We start from the raw sequence: 17,011 nt of genomic DNA on the forward strand, positions 1-17,011 counted from the left end.
ATTTTTGTTAGCCCATCTATCTTGCAGAAATTATCTTTACTTTGTGAGAGTCAGGACTGCTGACAGTCCTACCGTTGTAGTCTTTCCCGGGTTTGCTGTAATCCTGGTAATGGTTAGCTCTTGAAGTGCATCTTGCTTGAAGAGAGTCAGCCACATTACAACCTGCTGTAATGTTGCTCAGCTTCTTAGGCTTGTTGTAAATTGGCAGACTCTTCCAGCCTCTGTGAAAATGGTGCTTTTTACATGAAGTCACTGTGGATTTAATTATTGCCAGGTCTTGCTTTCCCGAGAGTGAGTGTTTTCTGTTATATTTTAAAGCCTTGCTATGTTGTCTTTATGAATATGCCATTGTAGTGCCAAGGTAATCTTACCAGTTGCATAGCTCAAATTGATTTTGAAGTTTTGGGACGTAAGCAGAATGTGTTGGGCCTGCAATATCATCAGTGTATAAACAACTCATAGGTTCAGAAACCATCTTGTAGCAAGAAGCTGAAAATATATTTGATAGTATTTGAATCAGTCTTTCTATAGCATTGACCATTCAAATGGTGGTCTCAATCGACTCAGACATCTGTATTCCAAATTAGATACCTGAAACAGTTTCCACAGGAATGGTTTTCCGAAAGAATGCCCCAACAATCCTTAAGTTTGGTGAATTTGCCTGTTACGAATAACAAACACAAAGAATTTTGTTTCAGGTCTCTGGCTCCTTGAAGTAACATTGCCAGTGTTGTGCTGAAAGGTCCCAAAATCTGGCTTTGCTTTCCTTATTTTCATTTTTGTTAGGGAATTTGGGAGATAATTCAGAAAGCAGTGAAGGTAATTCTGAATGCATCTCCATAGCTAATCTTTTTCTTTCTTTCTTTGCGATTAATTGAACATGGATCAATTTCCCAATTCATTTTACTGTGTGACTGAAAGTAGACTCATACTAGCGTAAGGGGTATGCATGGGTGACTGGGGTTTGTGCTGAGGACAAGATCAATTCTTTTTAAGTGGTGCTGGTTCTTTATTGACCACTTTAAAGCGATCAAGAAATTACAGTTCACTACAAGAAAGACATTGTGGCCCTGGAGTGTGTCCAGAGAAGGGCAGTGAAGCTGTGATGGGTCTGGAGCACAGTTCTTACGGGGAGCAGCTGATGGAACTGGGATTGTTTAGTCTGGAGAAGAGGAAATTCAGGGAGACGTTATCTTGGGTTGGCCTCTTCTCCCACCTAGCAGTGACAGGATGAGGGGGAATGGCTTTAAGTTGCACCAGGGGAAGTTCATATCTAAATATGTGTCTACATCCATATCAGAAGCCTAATCTGAGGATGAATCATTTTCAATACCCTCTGAACTAGTACGCTGCCATAAGCGTTTTTGCAGTTAGTGGTGTCAGGAGGGCTAAGCATTGCTCTTATCAGGCTTGATAGCTGAATATGCCATAAAAATGACACAAGTTTTCAGTGCTGTGGTAAGTAGGAAGACTCTGAGAGAACACCACTGTGTATCAGGCTTCTGTCAGTTAGCAAAACACCTCAGAAGCAAGGCCGTGGAACAGAAGACCGGGCTAGACGGGAAAACAATTAGTACTAAAAGGTGGATTTATTAGTGTGTGTTCTCCTCACACCTCTGAATATGTCAGTGTCTGGTATCCTTAACTGCTCCACAGATTGTTTTCTGTATTAGAACATCAAGTAGACATTATGATGCTATTTTTTTTCCAGTTTGAAATAGGAAATTAGATCAGAATAGCAGCCCAAGGTTAAGCACTCTAAATGCTGAACAAGCCTGACTTTCGGTGAATAGGATTAACTTCCTGTGGAAGAAGCGACAGGCAACTCAGGGAGAATACAAATAAGGTGTTAGGATATACCGGGAGAAAATTAGAAAGGCAAAAACCAAGCTTGAACTCGACCTGGCCACTGGGATAAAAAAGAAAAAAAAAAAACAAACTGGTTTACAAATAACAGTAAGAGGAGGGCTAAGGAGAATCTCCAGCCCGTACTGGATGCAGAGGGGAGCCTGACCATTGAGGATAAGCAAAAAGCTGAGGTTCTCAGTGCCTTCTTTACATCTGTCTTTAGACGTCAGACCAGTTATCCTTGGGGTACTGTACCCTGTGACCTGGAAGTCTTGGACTGGAAGCAGCATAAACCCCCCATGATTCAGGTGGAAATAGTGAGAGACCTACTACTCCAACTGGACTGTCACAAGTTCATGGGTCCACATGGAGTCCACCCAAGGGTGCTGATCATGCTGATGGACATGATTGCCAAGCTGCTTTCCACCATCTGTCAGAGTTCCTGGTCAACCAAAGAGGTCTCAGAACTGGAGTCTTGTCAGTGTGACTCCCATCTACAAGAAGGGTCATAAGGAAGATCTGGGGTACTGCAGCCCTGTCAGCCTGACCTTGGTGCCAGGGAAGGTTATGGAACAGACCACCTTGAGGGTTATTGCATGGCATGTGGGGGACAACCAGGGGATCAGGCCCAGCCAGCATGGGTTCACAAAAGTCAGATCCTACTTGACCAACCTGATCTCCTTTTATGACCAGATGACCCAACCAGTGGATGAGGGAAAGGCTGTTGACGTAGTCTACCTTTTAAGTAGTAAAGTGGTAAAATTATGTAGTTAAATCCAGCTGGCAACCGGTCACGAGTGGTGTTCCCCAGGGGTCGGTGCTGGGGCCTGTCCTGTTTAATATCTTTATTGATGACCTGGATGAGGGCATTGAGTGCACCCTCAGTAAGTGTGCAGATGACACCAAGCTGGCTGGAAGTGTTGATCTGCCTGAGGGTAGTGAGGCCCTACAGAGGGATCTGGATAGGCTGGATAGCTGGGCTGAAGCCAATGGGACGGGATTCAACAAGACCAAATGCTGGGTCCTGCAGTTTGGCCACAATAACCCCAGGCAACGCTACAGGCTTGGGGCAGAGTGGCTGGAAGACTGTGTAGAGGAAATGGACCTGGGGGTGTTGATTGACGCTAGACTGAACATGAGCCAGCAGTGTGCCCAGGTGGCCAAGAAGGCCAATGGCATCCTGGCTTGTATCAGAAATAGTGTGGCCAGCAGGAACAGGGAAGTAATTATCCCCCCGTACTCAGCACTGGTGAGGCCACACTTTGAGTACCGTGTCCAGTTTTGGGCCCCTCACTGTAAGAAAGACATCGAGGCCCTGGAGTGTGTCCAGAGGAGAACAACAAAGCTGGTGAGGGGTCTGGAGCACAGGCCTTATGAAGAGCGGCTGAAGGAGCTGGGATTGTTCAGTCTAGAGAAGAGGAGGCTCAGGGGATACCTTATTACTCTCTATAACTACCTGAAGGGAGGTTGTAGTGAGCTGGGGGTCAGCCTCTTCTTTCGTGTGACTAGTGGTAGGACTAGAGGGAATGGCTTCAAGCTGCGCCAGGGAAGATTCAGGCTGGATGTTAGGAAATACTACTTCTCTGAAAGGGTGGTCAGGCACTGGAATGGGCTGCCCGGAGAGGTGGTGGAGTCACCGACCCTGGTGGTGTTCAAAGAGCGTTTGGATGTTGTGTTGAGGGACATGGTTTAGCGGGAACCATTGGTGAAGGGCGAATGGTTGGACTGGATGATCCTGTGGGTCTTTTCCAACCTTAGCGATTCTATGATTCGATGAAAAATGTACTTAACTGTGTTTGTGTTTTTAATCAGAAAATACGTTGACACAATGCAAATTTAGGTAAATCTAGGACTCTTTTTCATGGTGGTGGATGAAGGAAGTGTGTTTGCATCTTATTAAAACCTTATATACATCTTGTACTCAGAGTTGAAAATAGCTGTGCCTTTTAAGGAAATTTCAAATGAACAAAAAGACCCCTTCTGAGCCCTAAACCTGTTATTGGGTTCCATAGCACTTAATCAGTATGCAGGAAACAGAAAGTAATCTCTGCTGGGTGATTGCTAGAGACAGTTTTTAATAATGACGAATTGTGTTTATAATACAAAAAGGAATACAAAATTGAGTGAAAAGTAAAAGGTGGTTCTTCAAGCAAAACAGCATGGTAGAATATACACTATCAGAGAGTATTTAAAAGATGAGAGTGAGGTTCTGAAAAGCAGAACAGCAAATACTGACTTTTCTATTACGCACTTGAAATAAATTGTAAGGGAAACATGAATGACTACAGCATAGCCAGTCTTCATTTGAATAACAGTTTTCTGTGAAAATGCAGCTGCCTTCAGTCTGATATGTTTCATTCAATGACTATATTTAAGCTATAAAGAATAAAACAGCATTTGATTTATATTTTCTACAATATAGAGCAAAAAACTCAAGATCTGCTATTTTTTTTTTTCCTAATGAAGCACGTGTGGTGCTTCTGTGAAGGCTGTTGGGCAAGGTATCCCTAGAGAAATTGTCTTCAGTATTGGCAGGCATTGTATTCCACTTTACTGTGTGCATCTGACTAACACTGTGCTGCTTTAAGGGAGACATTTTTTTTCTAGGCTATCTGTTGAGTCCAGGCAATGATAACACTCTCCAGTCCATTGAACATCTCACAGATGGAAGGAGTGTTACAAGGGAAGGAAAAGATGCTTCTTAATTTAGCACCTTTTATCTTGGAGTGAAAATCTTTATGGTATCAAGAACATAGTATACAAGTGTGGTTTTATGAGTATAAAACTTAAGCAATAGTTAATAAGTGTGAACAAGGCATGAAGGAGAGGTGAAATATAGTCAGTACTTCAGATGGGATATTTAGAAAAATGAAACAACAATGCCTCAAGCCCTTAAAATTAACATTCAAGATTGCAGGTGTGACATCATGTTCAATTTCATGTTTGAGAATGGAGGATATAAAAGCAATTTATTTTTCTTCAGTAAAAAATATTTGCTTATCAAAACTTACGTGTAACATTTTTTAATTTTACATATTTTATTTTAATAAATATGTATTTAAACATATTTTAATTTTACAGAGTTAAATGGCCTTTCATTATGCCATATCCACTGTAGGAGTTAAATTCACTTGTAGTAAATCTCTTCGACTTACGTAGATATGGGATCATTTAAAAACTACTTAAAGCTCTTGGAAGAATACAGCTGAAACATGTGTGTGAGAATTGGGATGTTGTGGTCTAACAACCCTTGCTAAATGTACAATAAAAATCTGTGATTTCCTTTGGAGATTCAGGTAATGTGGAGAAACTGTAACAGACAGATTTTGGCCAACTGCATCTGAAGTGTTTTCAGTGCATTTTAATTTCTAATCGCTGCTGTTCCATCACACATGAATCTCCTGTGCAGGATGGCTGTGCCATCGTGTCTTCAGCAAAAGCTTTTCTCCACGCTGCGTGCTGAATAGTTATAACAAGATCAAGGAATAATGAAGTAGGCATGCATTCTCAGAAGAACTTTAACAGCATTAGAGTGCATTTTTTAAAAATAATGGGTATATGCAGCTTCTGGTGAGAGTATTTCCTGAAAACTCTTGTTCACGTCAGCTGCAGAAGGTTAAACAATTCTTCATACTACAAAAACATATTAAGACAAACTTTCTTAACTTCCTAAATGTAATTTTCAGGAAATTGAGTTTTGTATTTAAAAAGCACTGGAGAAATTGTATTAGTAACTAAATGAAATAAAATATCATACTCGTTTCAGTACATTATCGCATTCTGAGTCTCATATTACATTTCTGTCTTTGATAAGATGAAACAGAAATTTGTGGCCTTAAGAATCAATATGTTGCAAGACCTTTCTTTTTTTATGGTCTGGGTATTTATGTTTTGTATCTGATGTTCTTGCTATAGAAACAGTGTACCTAGTCATTATTACTTTCATTTCCTTTTTCTACATCCCATGCCTGCAGTGGCACTTACGCTCTGTTTACAAGACTCTTTCAAAATATAGCTAGCAATTTGAAATATTAAACTGCATCTTCAAACCTTTTACTAGAGCTATATTTGCAAGGTTATATGGCTTGCTGACATCTGATGTTGTTCTTCCTAGGCTTAATCTCTTCAGTTCTCCCTGTTAGGCTCTCATTACAGAATGTAGTGCAAACTGCTGTCAGGTACGTGTTTCTAAGTCCTAATCTTGATTCCAGAAGCTGGTAATAGAAAGCCTTCTGATTTTGATTTTAGGTTGCTTGTTCATTCTATTTGTGAGATGTTATTCTGATCATCTTATCTCAAAGATGCTCTAAGTACTGAGAGCAAATAGAACAACTATTGAATGCAGGGTTGATTGGCGGCGTTCAGTATCAAGAGGAAATGAATAAGGCGGTCAGGTTCGTTATTCTGAGCAATGAGCAGTTCAGATAAAATTCCATTTTTCCGAATACAAGAACAAAGAATTGAATTTAAAGGGCAAACTGTTTTATATTTATAAGACAAAATTACATTTTTACATAACATGTTATTAACTGATGTCACTAACTGGATTAAAAAAAGCAATAAATTAGTAGTTATGTGTCTAATCCTTTTGTAGTAATGAATGTTTTCACTTATGAATTAGGAGCTATTATTTTTTTTTTCTACCTCATGTTTTATATATAAACCTAGCAGAACTTAATGAAGATATTCTTCTGTAGGATTCTGTAGGATGCTTCGGTCCGGTGTTACAGCCTGCATTAGATTTTCTGCTTTTTGTCCTTTGTTAAATACAAGGTGCTAATTATTCTCAATCTTGGGGAAAAGAAGAGAAAAAAAGAAAAGAAAGGAAAGAAAAAAGAAAACAAAAAGAAAAAAGAAAACAAAACCTTTTTTTAATCTTTCATCATTCATGTAACTCTTTTAGAAGTTGATCAGTGATGCTGATTACTGTTTGCTGAAACACTGAGTTTCTAACCTGGGCTGAAGTTTGCTCTTACCTCCTCATTCTGCTATTTCCCTTCATCTTCCCCCCCCCCCCCCCCCCCCTTCTGTTTTTTTCTTCTTCTCTGTAGGAACCCAAATCAAAGATGGATAAGAACCTAAACCAGAGCTTTGTACTGTGGTCTGCTGTATGGACCTGTGACCATTTTAACTTTGTGCTGTGAGATCCAAACCTGGGTCTTGTTAGGAGAATGCTGTATCTATCAGTTTATTAGGCATTACCTTTGGAGTGGGCGGTTCAGGTATTCACAACAAATGTCAGACCCTGAGGAGTTCAAAACACCTAGGTGTTTTGTAACTTACTTAATGGGCACTCAGGGTAGTGAATACACTGGTGAGCTCTGCTCATAAAAATGGTTACAAATAGAGGCAGACTTGAGCCTGAGCAGGGCTGCCTCATCCTTCTGGAAACTGAAGTGACCATGTGTAACCACAGTCTGAGGAGTCAGAAAAAGATCAGTTGAAAATGGAGAAAACAATTGAAAATAATAGGAGACAGAGGATGGAAGAAACAGCTAGCTGTAGTCCAGCATGCTGAGAAATCCTTAGACCAATTAGAGATAATGGATTCAAGGCATTTCCATTGGCCATGGACTGTAGAGAAATAAACAGGTTATACAACAAATTAGTTCAGCACCTAATTTATCTGCAAGCAAAGAGCTGGTGTGTGGTGGTTGTGGTTTGTCCTTATTGAAGACATCGGCAAGCTTTGTTTTTCCCTTGTTACATCGTGCTGGTACCACTGCAGTGTAGCCCTTAGTAAGGATGTGCAGACAACTTGTTTCACACAGTCTACAGCTTTGTGTTTGCTCAGTAATTGAAAAAAAAAAGTTTGTTTTTCCTAGCTTGCACTGCTCTCAATCCCGCAATATACTGCCTCTTAAAATGTATTTTATTCTCTTTAACTGCTAATACTGAAACCCAGCTCCAATTAAGTGGATACTGTCTCGGATGATTGCCCTGCTTACTCCCTTTGTTTAAGCACTTGAATGTCTGTTCCTGCATATATGGAGGCAGAGCTTTTCCATTTCTTCTTGCTAGATTATGGAACAGACAGCGTCTCTGGAGAGTTCATAAATCTTTTATGGAACTGCATTTTACTTATTTAATTTTAAGCATTTATCTTTCTCATTGTTTCGTTCACTTGGGTGTTAATTACTCTGTAGCGTCTTGTATATTTTTGAGAACTGCTTTGTACTTTGCATGTTTAATTGGCCTGAACTAGAAATTCATGTTCCTTCATTAATGGCAACAAAGAATTCCAGTCTAGTTCAGTAAATTCACCCAAACATTGCTTGTTAGTGATGTAGGTTATATTGTCTGCATACTAGTCATCACATGGCTCAGGAATGGTGACCGAGCCTCTTCTGCAGTTGCAATTTTAACATATAATAGTATATGTAATATTTAATGTACTTCAACGTGTATTTTAAAAGTTTGTATTGTGCTTCTAACAGTAAGATGTTGTTTATCTGACAATAATTATTTAGGAAAAATTGATACATTAAAATAACAATCTGTTTTGTATTTATAATATAGCATAACATAATTGAAGTCATTCAGAAAGCTTAGAGATTTAAAGTAAGCTTTGTAACAGCATGCAATGCCATGCCACTTTATGAAGGGATAAATATACTTTCTAGATACTAAAAGCAAGTTAAAACAGAAGCAAAATCCATTCTCAAAGTGTGTCTCTCTATATAAAGCACAAGAATCATAGAATCATAGAATCACTCAGGTTGGAAAAGACCTTAGAGATCATCGAATCCAACCACAACCTAACCATACTACCCTAACTAACAACCCTCTGCTAAATCATGTCCCTGAGCACCACATCCAAAGGGTTTTTAAACCCATCCAGGGATGGTGACTCAACCACCTCCCTGGGCAGCCTATTCCAGTGCTTAACAACCCTTGTAAAGAAGTTTTTCCTGATATCCAACCTAAACTTGTGAAAGATGGTGCAGTTCTTGGTAATAATTATGAAATCTTCTGGATGGTTTCACAGAGTGTTAGAAGGAAAGAAAGTCATTATTCTTGTGCTGTGATAAACGGGTCTTAGTGTATAGTGTGTCATATAGGCATGGGAATGCAAAAACTTAAAAACCAACAGAAAATATGAGAACAGGGGGTAAAGAATACTAATTGCTGTTACATATGAGCTTTGGTGGTGCATTCCAGAGTTAATGACATAACTATCAATAGATAAACAGATAAAAGTTCTCAGCACACTCTTTCAGTTAGGTAACCGCATGCCTTTAGGCCCCTCTGAAAAGACTGGTTCTGCTAAGAGTCATTACTTCACCTTACAAAGACTCCTTTCTCATTTATCACACCTGCTGAAGTGATTTATCATTCTTTTGTGAGTTTGTCTGTTACCAACTTCAGTAGTACAAGGGCTTCTCTGAAAGAGATGCCTCCTACTTTATGATGTTGGCCTACGACATTGGAGGAGGATGTTGGTGGTACAGCAGTAGAGGTAGAACCTTCCCACCAATATTCTGTTCTGTTGTTGCTGCTCAACTGATGGCAGCAGAGGAACAGTCTGACAGAATGGCGTCTGACATGGAAGTGCCTATGAAGCAAAGATGTGTCTCCAAATTCCTTCATGTGGAAAAAATGGCATCTATTGACATTCATTGACGCTTGCTGAATGGTCATGGAGGCCAAACAGTGGGTGTGAGCACAGTGAGGCGGCAGGTGGTACGTTTCAGCTGTGATGACAGCAGCAGTGGGTCACCTGTGCTTGTGCAGGCTTTTAGGGAGCGGCATGCAGGCTGTTGTTCATAGCTGGTGAAAATGCAGAGCTCAGGGTGGTCGTTGTATCTGCTGTCTTTGTACTGACTCCTACTTAAGTGATACGGTGAGTGCTGAGGTATGTGGATGTATGTATTGGAATTGTTTTCGGGAACTCCAGAGACAATCATTTTTTATGGAAGTTTTCTTGAAAAATTTTACTGACATTTTGGTTTGATTCTTACATTTATTTATTTATTTATTTATTTTCAGAAGTGGAATGGGAACATAGAATTCAAATAACTCACTTGTCATCTTTTCATACTGCAACAGCCATCTGATCATTTCTTATTTGTCTGTCAGAAAGCTTTCTGCTTCTGAAGTTCAGAAATAGTTTGTTTATTAATTATCAGATCAAATCAACTTTTGCCTTCCCTTTTTTTTTTTTTGTTAGGTACAATACACTTCTACAATTTATGTTTAAAACTTTTCAAAGTTACATTTAGACAGGAGTTTGACTTCTGAAGGATGTCTTTACCTCTAATAACTGCTTTAATCTTCAGAATAATCATTCCTGGCACATCTGATCTATTGGATTCATCCTCCTTCATAATATGCGCCTTTGAATTTCCCTTGGATGGAGAACTTCACCATTTTTATTATTATTTTTTTTAACTTCTGAAGTTAAAGATTACTTTCTTTTGTACTGTCTGTTCTCTGGAATATTAACTGTCCTATTCTCTGGAACATTAAATCTAAAGATGTCATGGTCAGTCTGTGTCCTGTGTCAGGACTCTCCAAACAAAAAAAACCCAAGCAGACAAACCCTGTAGGTGCTGACTTCAGTATGTGTTACACCTTAATGTTTGTCCTCAGCATTATCTCATGTTGTGTAAATGGGAGCCGGCTGAAATCTATTGCCCTGATGGCTTCATCTTCTTAGTACTGATTACCTGCTTGTCATACAGAGAACACTCATTTTGCATTTGTCATCCATTTAAGTTGGAAGTACATCCTGCTCTATTCCCCTTATTCTATAGTCCTTCTTCATCTTCCTGTCCTTGTCTTTTTTCATCTAGAGATGCACAACCTTTTTCCCCTATGGCAGTTAATCACCTCTTTTCCCCCAGTCCTTCCCTGGAGAGAGAAAACACCTGTTCTCAAAAAGTGGTGTATGCAAAGTGCTCCTCCTCTCCATCCTTATTTGAGCCAGGTCAGTGTTGGACATCTTGATTTGCACTGCAGAAGTGAGGTCTGCCTTTGGTGATACAGAAGTGTGAAGTTTAGTATGTCTAGACAGTTTTTTTTCTCCATAGCTTCTACCTTTGTGTGCCTGTTCCTGTGAAATGTAAGCTGTTTGAGCCAGCATACTTCAGTATCTCCAGAACTTTCTGATTTGATCGGGGTTTCTGGGACAGGCTTTCATTAGGGAGGAATGGCAAATGTAAAGTAGACACATCAGTTGGTTAGTGGAAAATAGCTTCAAATTGAGATTAATAAGGTTGTTTATACAACTTGACAAAGGCTGTTCTAATATCACCGGATTCAGTGATGTCCCCCTTTTTGCTCTAATTTCATCACCAGACTTACCTAAACATCTTTGTTGTCTAGTGTAATCAAGAAGCTCTCACATTTTTATTTTTTCTTTTTCTTTTTTTTTTTTCTTCAGAAAATTAAGTGCTTATTTTTCTGGTGAACAATTTCTGCCTTTCCTTTTCTTATTTTACTGCATAAATGTATCTTTGAACTCAGCACCCCTATGTGGTGGGAAAGTACTGTTGTCCCAGTTTTGGAGAGTGCTGGGCTAAGCTGGCTCCTGACAAGGCATTCATCATGCAGCCCAGCTGTCAGAGTGGTGACTTCCATCCCAAATGGGAGCTTAGGTGGTGGGAGATAGCTTCTTGAATTGATAAGGCAGTTTTTGTGGTTACAGCAGTGGCTGAAGGTGTAAGACTGAGGGTTGGGTGTATCAAGGGAGCAATGTGAAACAGTATTTAGTCCTCTTGTCTGTTACTTCTAGGTAGCTGACTCCAGTAGGGTAAGTTACAGCTGTAAATACCTAGAAATGGAGTTTTCAATAACTGAACTGCAGTCAAATATTTGAACAGTCGTTTGAGAAATGAATATATTCATTCAGCTCCCTGGTATTTTGTCTAGAGGACTGGAATCCTTTGTCACTGAGTTAGGTGACAGTGCTTCCTTTTTGGATTTGCTGATAAATTCAATCTCACCAAATGAATCCTCCGTATCTTCTTTTTACTCCTGTACAAATATTGCAGATCTCCTCTTCCTCCTTCCCTCACTGTTTGGTGGGTAGAGAAATCATAGGAGGTGGATTTATAATCTTCTTGAGCTGCACTGAAGTTAAATCTTCCACAGAAGTGAATTATTGTCTTCCAGAATATTTTCATAAAAGGATGTGGAGTTTTTTTCTGAATGAAATCTATATCTTTCAGAGTCTTAATGAGCAGCCGATATAAACTAAGACAACTAGGAATAAAACTTCAGGATAAAGGTGCTTAGTCCAGGCCTTCAGATTGGGCTTGGCTGTAGAAAAGATATTAAGCTATCCATCTCTGGTGAAATGGGAACAGTTTGGGGCATACTCGGAGGCACAACACAGTATGACTCTAGAACTCTACTGATAGATCTTGGGGTCTGTTACAGTCTTAGGTGATGAAGATCTGGAGTCCAGGGAATTAACTTTTCTGTCTGAACTAAGATGACCCCTTTTGTAGGTAGGTCCTTGATGCAGGTGTTTGGTACTGGCTTTGTAGTTCTGAAAATGTCCAGTATAACAAGGAATTACATTATCTGGCAAAGTGTTTCTACAAGGATACGAAGGAGTCTCCTTTGTGTTTATATGAATGATAGAGACTTCACTATTTTTCTATTACTGGCTGACAGATTGAGCTGAAACCAGCAGATTGCATCTTGCTTCACGGGTTCTGATAAAGTCAAATCAACATTACCAGTAGTTTTGGTTTTAACTTTCTATATCTGTGTCTGATGGTAAGGACCACTCTGTAAACTTCTTTCCAGTGAGGTGCTGGAACAGGCTGCTGAGAGAGGTTGTGGATGCCCCTTCCCTGGAGGTGTTGAAGGCCAGGTTGGATGGGGTCCTGGGCAGCCTGGCCTAGTATTAGATATGGAGGTTGGTGGCCCTGCCTCTGGCAGGGGGGGTGGTGCTTGATGATGCTTGAGGTCTCTTCCAACCCAAGCCATTCTATGATTCTTTGAAATGAAAGTCTGATCTAATGGGATATATTCAGAAGTAATAGTCAATGTTTTGGCTAGCTTGCTTGCCAAATTTTGGAGAAACAAACTAACTAACTAGAAAAAACCCAACCCCCCAAAAAAAACCACAAACCAACCAATCAACAGATAAAACCCAAGGTAAAACAAACAACACCCACCCCCTCAAGAAACAAAAACAAAACCCCAAACCAAGACCACCCATAAAAAAAACCACAGCGTAAGTGGTAAATTGCCAAAGCTTTTCACATGTTTTTCAGAAGTACACCATTGGGTTGGTTGTGTAAACTAATTCAGTATTCTCTGTTGAAGTATTCAGAAGCATTGTGTTCCTTTTGGGAATGAGGTTTTATGAGAAAGAATCAAGAATACAAGTTTACTTCTTACTAGAAAAACATGTTTACTCTGGACTTGACCAGTTGGATACATCTTCAATATCCTGTTCATTTTCATTGTATGTGTAATGTAATAGTACCTTCTTATAATTAAAATAAACACGCAACAAGAAAATAATTTGTTCTTTAATCTTTAGGGTTTAAATTGTTTATTGAATGTGGGATTAGGTGTTTCTATTGTTTTTGTCTGTTTTTTATCCTCTGTTTTAAAGTTTATCTTAAAACCTGTTACAGGCCTCAAGCCATCAAGAAGATGAGCAAGTGGTCCTTGTCAGAACAGATCCGAGTGGAAGGGCATGGCCTGTGACTGCATCAACTGAACCACAGGAGCCTAAAGGAGGACGGAGAAAGAGGCAGATGGTAAGTTTTATGAAAGTGAGTATTAAGGAGTGTAATTATAAAATGATTTTGTAGATGTACTTGTATGGTGCAATAATCAATGTGAGTGTCTTATCAGAATGTCAATAGGTAGTTAAAAGTTCTCTTCAGATGATGGTTGTAATTAAGTGATAGAGTACATATTTATTAAGCATATATTAAGTTTATTTTCAGACTTACATTTCCCTAGAGACCATTTTAAGGCTTATTTAAATGTACTATCACGTGTCTTTTTTTTTTTTTCAGATTCTCAGTCTCTTAGCTAAGTAGGTGTATATTACATACTGTTTGTAAATAGGAAAGTTTAGCAGAGCTGAATACTTCCAAGATAATCTCCATGACTAATTTCCCTTTTTTCCTGATAAAAAATGCTGCTGATGGTAATAAGAAGTATGACCTAACTTTAACAGAAGAGTGTTTGGGGAGACAGTGTGAATCTGAAGCTGGAGCAGCATTTTATAATTTGGATATTTGCTTGCCAGCAGTAAACTATTACTTTGATCTTGGGGTTGGGGAGCATTCAGTACCTCTATATTTCTAGTATGTACTTGATTGGTAAGACAGATCGGTTTGCAATAGGGCTATGAGGAAGTGAAATGTACAAGAGATAAGGAATTGTTTGTAATCCTCCTGTTGTTTTTGTTTTGGAAAAATGCCACCTTTGACATATGGTTTATGAACATATCCTACCATATCCTTCTTCAGTACTTAGCTTAGTCCTGCTCTGAAGAACAACCTGTTTCTTTGTGCACTCTAAGATGGCAAAGGTATCACCTTTATACAGATTTTCAGTAGTGTTTGTAATTGCTTGTTTTTTTTAAATTACAGTAATTAATGGAAATTACTGTTTGGAATATTCCATCTTTGTGAACTGTTCAGCTGTTTTAGTGAGTTACTCTGCATCTTTCCACAGTGGTAAGCTCTGTCAGCCTGAGGATATAAGAGCTGTAGACAGTGTTTCTACTTAGGCATACTGGAATAACTGAAGAAAATGGAAAACTCTCCTTTCCTTAGGTCAAATGAAGCAGCAAGCCCAGTTGTTTCATATATGTTTAGCTTGATCCCTCATTCTTTAAACTTGTTGAAATTGTCAGGGTCTGAATTTCATTCTTGATCATTCTCACTAGGTTAAAATTTATTTTCATTGTTTGTTTTCAGATCACGACTCATGTAGATAAAGAAAGAGTAAGATATTTTCAGGATGATGACAGTATGAGCCTGCAGGATTTAGTCAAAAATGAGAAAATGAGAACAGCAGAGGATCAAAATGCATTGTTCATGCGTATGGCATCAAAGGTAAGTTATGGGTTTTTGAGCATTTTAATATCAGAAGTATTGAGAAGACAATAGCGTCTCACTGTGCTAGGCTTGTTGCTTTGACAGTCTCAAAGTCATGGAAACCTGTGTGCACACAGGAAATGTGACGGTTCAGTTCCTTCATGAGCTGATTGTTCTGACTGTTTTTTTTAAACTTTTGAGGTAAATTCTCTTAGTGTGCTCTACCTTAATTTTTTTTAAAATGCCCAACAAAGTCTGTTTTCCCCAAATTAATGATGATTAAGAGCAGCATTTTCTTAGTGCTTAGAATCCTGGAGAGTACCATAAAAGTAGTTTTATATTTGTTTGGTGTCATTTTTATATTCTCATTCTTATGGTGTTACTTGAAAGAGTCAGATAATGTCCAGTAGAAAATATTTAATCTGTTGTGATATACCTTCTGTCGGGAAGTTCTTCTGGAGAGGTTATCAGAGTTTTAGATAGTAATGTGGTTTATGCATCTAATTCAGCTGCTTCTGGTACCTCTCATTCTCTCCCATTGGCATACTGGAGTGGGGTGGGGTGAGGGAAATGCCCTTGAGATCCAGTTTTAAATAGATGTGTGATCCAGTTTTAAATGGATGTGTTGTTGCCAAAAATGGCTTGTTTGGTTTCCTTCTTCACCCACCATGCCAAAAACAACAACAGCAACAACAACAAAAACACCTAATGTATAAAACTTTGCTTGAAAACCATTCTACTTGTGCAATATGTTACTTATAATTACCTAGCATGTATGTCATCACCATGCAAACATGAAAAAGTGAATGAAAATATAAGGACACAGTAGAACTTCATACTGTTCTCATATGCTAATAAGAATAGCAAAGACAAATAGTCAGTGTTTAACTCAAAAAACTTATTCTTTGTATTATCTTGTCTCCTTTAATTATTTTCTTTAGATAAGGTATCTTTCATGAGAAATGGTGGTGCTTAGTGTGTTTATGAAAAAAAAAACCAAAAACATATGTAGCTAGATTTTAAAATAAATGGTTCAAATCTGAGTATTGAAGGTAAATTCCTAAATTAGTCTTTGAACATAAATTATCATTAGCATGCTTAATTTGTCATGTGTTTTGTCTGATGCTTTCACTTGACTGTTTCCATAAAATAGTTCACAGGCTTGATTAAATTTTTGTGGACTGATGTTTTCACATCTCTGAAAAGAATAACCAGACTGATTCATTTCTGCTGAGTTTGGTAATGGTAGAACTCCCTCTTCAGAACACCTGAAGAAGCTATCAGATCTCAGTAGTGGTGATTGCTCCCAAAACCAGAAATATTCATTTGTTTGGATTCTTCTAAGCTCACCATTTGGACTTCTCTGAAAAACGTGTATATCTGTACAGTAATATTCTTAGCTTACTTCTGAAATTTCTAAAACTAGTAGGAAGTATTTTTGTATATGTATTTATTGATCCCAAGTTTTTTGATTCAAACTGGTCAGAACACTTGCATCTTCAGTTACCATTTTTGCACTGTTGTTGCTGTACTAGGTAATTATTAATGTAAGGATCCTCATCTCCCATTCTGTTATCCATCCTTACTGTTAAAAGGTATAAGCTAGAATTATTCAATTAGAAGAAAACAAAAAACCCTGCATCTTTTGTGCTTAATGTTTTTGGTAAGCAATCTTGTGTCTACAGTCCATTCCTTAAAGATTTAAGTTACTTGCCTTGTAAGGTTTTCTGGGATATTGTTGAAATCTTATCCAGTTAGGAATGGCACAGCAATGGCTGAGCATTGGCTTGTAGCTATTTTAAAAATAAAAATTCTGTACAAATGATCATAAACTTTGGTAACTGAACTTCTGCATATATATGGTAGAGAAAAATATAGTGTAATATAGTCTTTATCTTCTAAAGAGTTTTGGGTTTTTTTTTTTTAAGTATTATATAGCAAAAGAAGATGATGGTAGTGCCTTCTAATAGAATACAAGCACCACAGCAACAGCAGGTAAAAAAGAAGGAAAGTTAGTTCACCCCTTCTAATGACCAATGGCAGCCCAAAAAGAGTGCAGTCTCTATCCAGAGATGCTGCTAACCCATCCCTCAACTGCTAACCCGTAAATGAAGGTGAGGAGGAATGGATCCAGGCTCACT

The 17,011-nt window shown here is 38.6% G+C and overlaps 1 protein-coding gene across 1 annotated transcript in view; it reads left to right on the forward strand.

Moving 5' to 3' along the window:
- Positions 1-17,011, forward strand: part of CWF19L2 (CWF19-like 2, cell cycle control (S. pombe)) — a 62,764-nt gene that overhangs the window by 22,096 nt on the left and 23,657 nt on the right. Inside the window, exons 11-12 of the mRNA XM_015279608.4 lie at positions 13,449-13,574; positions 14,751-14,888. Coding sequence (XP_015135094.2) covers positions 13,449-13,574; positions 14,751-14,888 — 264 coding nt within the window. The remainder of the gene's footprint in view (positions 1-13,448; positions 13,575-14,750; positions 14,889-17,011) is intronic.

This window comes from Gallus gallus, chromosome 1, assembly GCF_016699485.2.
Source record: "Gallus gallus isolate bGalGal1 chromosome 1, bGalGal1.mat.broiler.GRCg7b, whole genome shotgun sequence".
In the NCBI taxonomy this organism is placed as follows: Eukaryota; Metazoa; Chordata; class Aves; order Galliformes; family Phasianidae; genus Gallus; species Gallus gallus.